This window comes from Equus quagga, chromosome 4 (genome assembly GCF_021613505.1).
Source record: "Equus quagga isolate Etosha38 chromosome 4, UCLA_HA_Equagga_1.0, whole genome shotgun sequence".
In the NCBI taxonomy this organism is placed as follows: Eukaryota; Metazoa; Chordata; class Mammalia; order Perissodactyla; family Equidae; genus Equus; species Equus quagga.
Window position 1 is genome coordinate 37,496,226 of NC_060270.1, and position 6,281 is coordinate 37,502,506.

General features: G+C 50.4%; 1 protein-coding gene across 1 annotated transcript in view; it reads right to left on the minus strand.

The window, feature by feature from the left end:
• Positions 1-1,640: 1,640 nt before the first annotated feature.
• ABCF3 (ATP binding cassette subfamily F member 3) overlaps positions 1,641-6,281 on the minus strand; it is a 7,182-nt gene continuing 2,541 nt past the window's right edge. Inside the window, exons 8-21 of the mRNA XM_046659639.1 lie at positions 6,055-6,135; positions 5,906-5,965; positions 5,751-5,807; positions 5,619-5,641; positions 5,454-5,509; positions 5,128-5,328; positions 4,963-5,039; positions 3,848-3,892; positions 3,637-3,769; positions 2,937-3,025; positions 2,754-2,845; positions 2,428-2,560; positions 2,200-2,287; positions 1,641-2,110 (exon numbers count right to left, since the gene is read on the minus strand). Coding sequence (XP_046515595.1) covers positions 1,952-2,110; positions 2,200-2,287; positions 2,428-2,560; positions 2,754-2,845; positions 2,937-3,025; positions 3,637-3,769; positions 3,848-3,892; positions 4,963-5,039; positions 5,128-5,328; positions 5,454-5,509; positions 5,619-5,641; positions 5,751-5,807; positions 5,906-5,965; positions 6,055-6,135 — 1,294 coding nt within the window. The 3' untranslated portion in view covers positions 1,641-1,951. The remainder of the gene's footprint in view (positions 2,111-2,199; positions 2,288-2,427; positions 2,561-2,753; positions 2,846-2,936; positions 3,026-3,636; positions 3,770-3,847; positions 3,893-4,962; positions 5,040-5,127; positions 5,329-5,453; positions 5,510-5,618; positions 5,642-5,750; positions 5,808-5,905; positions 5,966-6,054; positions 6,136-6,281) is intronic.

Consider the following 6,281-nt stretch of genomic DNA (forward strand, 5'->3'; position numbering starts at 1 on the left):
CTATCACTATCATGGAATCAGAGAATTGGAAGCCATCTAGGCAGCCATTCTCTAGAGCCTGGCAGGGCCGAACGGTTCCAGAGACTGGGAACTCACTCTCAGAAGGCAGCCTAAGCTATTTAGTTTTCTTCCCTTTGAGTCCAACCTGCCTACCTCTGGAGTTATTGAGAGAAAATTTACTTTTTGATAGTCCTTCAAATCAAACCAGTCACACAAGAATCACTTTCTGAGTGCTTACTATGTGCTTATCAGCTAATCCTCAACAATCCCATAAAGAAACCAAGTAGGAAGTGTTAGAAAGGTTAAGTGATTTGTTGTGGTTACCCAGTTAATATTGGTGGCCCCTTCTATTGCCAGTAATAGAGCTGGGACCTGATCTTAGACCCAACTCCAACTCCAGTGCACTTTGAACACAAAACCACCTCCAAAGAAGCAGGTTCTGTGTCATGGAACCCTTCAGCTGCATTCCCACGGACTCTGAGTTGGGAGAACTCAAAGAGATTCACAAGCTAGTGAGGGATGAAGGGGCTGAGAGCCTGACAAACAGGCCTCCGACTGGCCCATCTGCAGGTCCGAGGTTGGAAGAGTGCTGGGAGCTGAGAGAAGGCTCTCAGGAGTGTGAGAATGCACGTGGCCACAGACATGGCTGGAAGAGCACCTCCTCTGGCCCTCTGCGGAGGGAGGCTGAGAAGGCAGGCTGGTTGGTGGTCACTCTGCCAGCTTTATCAGTCCACTGGCGCCTGCTCTGTGGTAAAACATCAGAGCCTTCCTGTCTTTATTCTCCTTTACTCCAAACAGGGATCTCTCCCCCAGCTACCTGTAGCACAAAACCCTCAGCAGCTGAGTTAAAATTCCTTGGTTGAACTTTGTGACTACAATTCTCCATGAAGCCAGCAAGTCCCTTCTGTTGATTCTGGTTTTTCTGTTGTCATTGAGAGCAAAGCAATGTCTCTATTTTTGTGTTTTCTGCAAATTATTACATATAGCAGCTAAGTCCTCAAGAAATAATATTTATAAATCAACAGGTAGAATCTACCCTCCCCTCTTAAAGATTGCTTAATTTGAAAACAACGTGCTCTATTTCTTCCCATTAGATCTCATTCTCAATTCCCTACCTCCCCAGCCCGTCCCATGTGGTTAGAGGAAAAATAAAGGACATCATAAAACCACTCAAGCAAAATGAGGACAAAGACATTTTCTCGGTTTCTCTTCAGCCCCATCTGAGGGTCCAGATCAGAGAAGAAGGTGAACCTGGGCCAGAGCCCACTGGAGAAAGCAGGTGGCAAACCACTGGTCTCGGTTTGAGGCCAGGTTACAGAATCACTTCACTCTCCCAAGCAGTGGGGCTGCGAGAGCAGAACACGAGACCCCTCCAGTTGATCCCAGACCACAGGGAACACCACCAGTCATGTAATACACTGCCCTTCATTTCACCAAGGCAGCCCAGCGCAAGGTCAGGCAGGTGACCTCTGAGCCCCAGCAGCTTTAATGATGTCTCCTTCCAGGGACAAGGCTGGTGGTGCCATAGCTGCCTCCATGTGACTGATACAAGTGTCACAGGAAAACACCAAGTGAGGAGCCCACACTCCTGAACAGTGGGCAAACACTGTAGCCCTGCCAGGGAGTAGCAGAGATGAGACATGGGAGATGCAGCGGGAGGTTTAATTTACATAGCAGCCACTCAGGGCCCAGTCAGAGCTGAGCCAGTAGGGGAAATCTATAACCCCAGAGGGCACCCCCCACCCCTTCCCCTTGGAAGACCAGTCCTCACAGACTCTTACAGGGGCTCCCTGGGTTGTGCAGAAGATGCTCCAGTCAAAAGGAGAGATTTGGAAATAAGGCTGTCCCCAAAGTCAGGGGAAGTCCATGGCCTGGAGATGGTTGCCTACGTAGTGGCCCAGGGGTCTGAGAGACCAGTCCATGTCCTGGGCAGAGTCCTCAGCTGGTGTCCCTAGAGGAAGCCCTCACGGCGGAACTGTTCCTGGAGAAGCGCACGGTACTGGTCAAATCCACCCTCGACCCGGGTGACGCCGCCTTTTTCGCATACCCACAACTCCCGGCACACCAGACGGATGAAGCGCTCATCATGGGAAACCAGAATCACACCACCCTGAAAGACAGGAGACCAGGAGGCACTCAGGGGGGCCCCAAGGGGTGCTGAGGTCTGGGGAGGAGTGGGTGGTGAGAAGGCAGACTCACCCTGAAATTGTTGAGAGCACGGCCCAGAGCCTCAATTGTCTCCATATCCAGGTGGTTTGTGGGTTCATCCAGAATGTAGAAGTTGGGACTGGAAGCAGAACCCACAAACATGGGCCATTATGGTGGGTGGGAGAAAATGTACTCCTCTAACATGAAGGCAAGAGGATCACTTTCTACTAGGCAAGAGAGGAAGAGGGAGGGCAAGAGCTCTAGAAAATGAGGCCTCACCAGGGCATGGTCATCTGAGCAAAGGCTACCCGGCTCTTCTGGCCCCCAGACAAGCTGGCAACAGGGCGCACAGCCAGTTCTCCAGAGATGCCGTACCGGCCCAGCTGGTGACGATACTCCTCCTCAGGCCGTCCTGGAATAGGCCCCACCCCATCCTGTGGGTTCTTGGCCCAACTCCCTCCCTTCTCCCTCCCCTAGCTCTGTCTCCACATGCCCATGTTCTTACACCTACACTCGGGTGGGCTGCTCAGCACCCTCCCCCAAGGTAGGCCCAGCTGTAGGCATCAGCCCTGGCCCTCTTTCCTCAACTCAAATCCCTGTCGCACCAGGAAACTTGCGTGCCAGCAATTCCACAGCACTGACATTCAGGTCCAGCTGCTCCACATGGTGCTGGCTGAAATAGCCAATCTTCAGATTCCTGCAGGCAGAAACGAAGGATGGAAGGCAATGACCATAAAGGAATATAGCCACCATGCATGGGTGGTTGGGGAGTGAGGTGTGGGCCCTACCTGTGAGCATGTCTGATACCTCGAACAGGTGCCAGGTCCCCCATAAGCAGCTTCAGCATGGTAGACTTCCCAGCCCCATTCTCCCCAACCTGTAAGAAGAAACATGAGAAGGTTAAAGAGTATACATGTGTGGCACACAGCAGGGAAGGAGAGGAGCATTCATCCCAGTCATCCCAATGACTCCTTCAACAACTAAAAAAATATTTTGAAGGAAGTGTAGAGAAAAATGAAGGAAGTAGTAAAGATGTAGAGGGAACCAATACCTAAGTACCTACTAAGTGCTGGGGATTTAATTCTCCCATTAACCAAGTAAGGTAGATGTTATCTCCATTTTAAGGACAAGGAAACTGCTTAGTAACCAGGCTAGGAAATGGCAGAGGCAGGATCTGAAGCCTGACCCTGAAGCCCAGGCTCTGTCCTCTCTGTTGCATGGTTTGAGAAAACTCAGAACCGAGACCACTAAGATAAAGTCCTGCTCTCAGTGTTCATAAAATACCACAGGCCAGGATTTTCATCTCTGCAAACAGCCCTGTGAGGCTGGAGGATGGGGCAGCACAAGAACAGCCAAGCCCTTGGCCCAGGCCCTGACTCCTGTTCCTGTGGACCTCTTCCCTTTGTAGCCTGAGGATCTGGGCCAATTGACACCACATATTGGGGTGGGAGAATCCCAGCTCATGGAACAGAGAAATAGCAACCATACCACACAGATGCGGGACTCAAGATCAGCGGAGACTGAGAGACGGCTGAAGATGACGTGCTTAGGGTCATAGTAGAAATCCACCTCATCTAGTTGGAGAATTGGTGGTGAGAACTTCTCAAAGCCATCAGGGAACCTGTAGGAGGTGGGGGTGAGGAGCACGAGGGCAGCCAGAAACAAGAACTTCCCCACCTGCCCCTCTGGCAGCACTCACTTCATCACGACCTCCAACTCTTTGTCCACGGGTTTCAGCTCAGGCCTGAGGAGAGAAGAGACAGACGAGATTTATGACTCTAAAAAATAACTTTCTTGTTCTTATCACACAAGTAATATATGTTCAGAGAAAACTTAGAAAAAGCCTGTACTCTCACCACCCAGATAACCTTCTTATTTTAGAGTACCTTCTTCTAGTTCACTATATGCTGGGAAAATAGGATTATCTTTTTTGTTGCTTTTTGTTCTCCCAGTTAATATATTGTGATATATGTTTCAATGTCACAAAATCCCAAGCCTTATGATTTTAACCTCCCCCACTACCAGTACCTCTAGAAAGGCTGCTTCAAGATTAAACCCTAATGCTCAGTATCATTAGTCATTAAGGAAATGCAAATCAAAACCACAATGAGCTATCACTTCACACCCACTAGGATAGCTAAAATTAAAAAGACAGCAAAGTATGGGCAAGGATGTGGAGAAACCGGAACCCTCATACACTGCTGGTAGGAATATAACACAGTGCAGCTGCTTTAGAAAACAGTTTGGCAGTTGTTGAAAAGTAAAATATAGAATTATCATGTAACCTAGCAATTTCACTCCTAGGTATATACTCAAGAGAATAGAAAACGTATGTCCACACAAAAACCTGCACACAAATGTTCATAGCAGCATTATTCCTATGAGCCCAAAAGGCGAAATAATCCAAACGTCCACCAACTGATGAATCAATAAACAAAATGTGGTATATCCATAAAATGGAATATTATCTGGCCATAAAAAGGAACGAAGTACTGGTACATGCTACAACATGGATGAACCTTGAAAACATTATGCCTAGTGAAAACAGACACAAAAGGTCATATGTTGTATGATTCCATTTATATGAAATGTCCAGAATAAGCAAATATATAGACACAGAAAGTAGATTAGTAGTTGCCTAGGCCTGGGGGCAAAATTAACTCTCCAAGAGCAATACAGAATAGTTTGCTTTCCTGCAGAGGAAGAAGTTAAAGCTGGTTCCTAGAAAAGAGCAGACCTAGAAGGGGAGGGCAAAGGGTGGCCTGCAAAACGAGAGAACAGAAGTCAGGGTCTGGTCAAGGACCTGGTACTCACAGCTTCTCCAGCATCTTGAGTTTACTCTGCACTTGAGAGGCTCTGTTGGCATTGTAGCGAAACCGGTCAATGAAAACCTGTGGGTGATGAGTGCAGTCCCTGGTCAGGCTCCCTCACTCCCTGCAATTCCAAAACCTGTGGGGTGGGACCTGCCCGTTCCCACACCTGGATATGCTGGCGATACTGCTGCTGGGCCTCATATTCACGCTGCTGGTTGAGCAGCCGCTCCTGCTTGCTCTTGATGAAGGTCTCAAAGTCTCCCCGGTAACCATCTAGCCGCTGGCTATGCAGGTGGATGATGTCTGTGGCTATGGCATTCAGGAAGTTGCGGTCGTGGGAGACGACCAGGATTGTGGAGGGCCACGTCTGGGGGGGGGGGGGGGGGTCACAGGATGGCAGGCCCAGTTTGGGAAGGCAGTCAGCTCTCAGCTCCCCAAGGCGTCTTGGAGGCAGACCTTCCCAGACCTACTCCAGCACCTGTAGGCACTCACCTGCAGGTAGTTCTCCAGCCACAGGATGGCCCTTACATCCAGCATGTTTGTGGGTTCTGGGAAAGTAGGGGAGGACACATTTGGGATTGAAGCGCTGGAGAACTAGGAACTTGGATGTTGCCACCCTTTCCCACCCAAAAGTCACGGTGCCCCATTCAAACTCACCGTCTAACAGCAGAAGATCTGGCCTACGGAAAGAATGCAAGAGTTGAGGGTTTAGGTCAGCAACCCATTGCCATCTCCCAAGAACCAAGGCCCATCCTCCATAGTATCCATACACAGGCCCAAGAGACTCACCTGGCAAACAGGGCCCGGGCCAGGGCCAGTCTCATCCTCCAGCCACCTGAGAACTCCCTAAAGAAAGAGAGAGCCACATCAGGGGTGGGTATTCACCAGGGCAGGCAGGGGCAGTGCCAACAGTGTTCAGAGCCAAGAATGTAAGGGCCACTCACCGGGTGGGCTGCTGCTGCATTTTAGGAGTAAAGCCAAGCCCAGCAAGAATGACTGATGCCCTACGGATGAAAATATTGAAGAACCCGGTTGGAATAGATAGCAAAATGGAAAAGTGAAATCTGACAGAGGGAAAGGGAATTTTAAATACCTGGCAGGTGCCTTGTCAGCCTCAATCTCCTCCAACTTGGCATAGATTTCTGCCAGCTGTGCAGCTTCTGAGCCCTCAGCCCTGGGGTGGGAATGGGAGGAAGAGCAATGAACCTGGGGGGGGGGGGGGGGGGGGGGGGGGGGGGGGGGGGCGAGCCCGCGCGGCGGGCGGGGGGGGATGGGGGGGCCCCGGCCCCCCCCCGGGACGTAAAATTCGGGGGGAAGGAA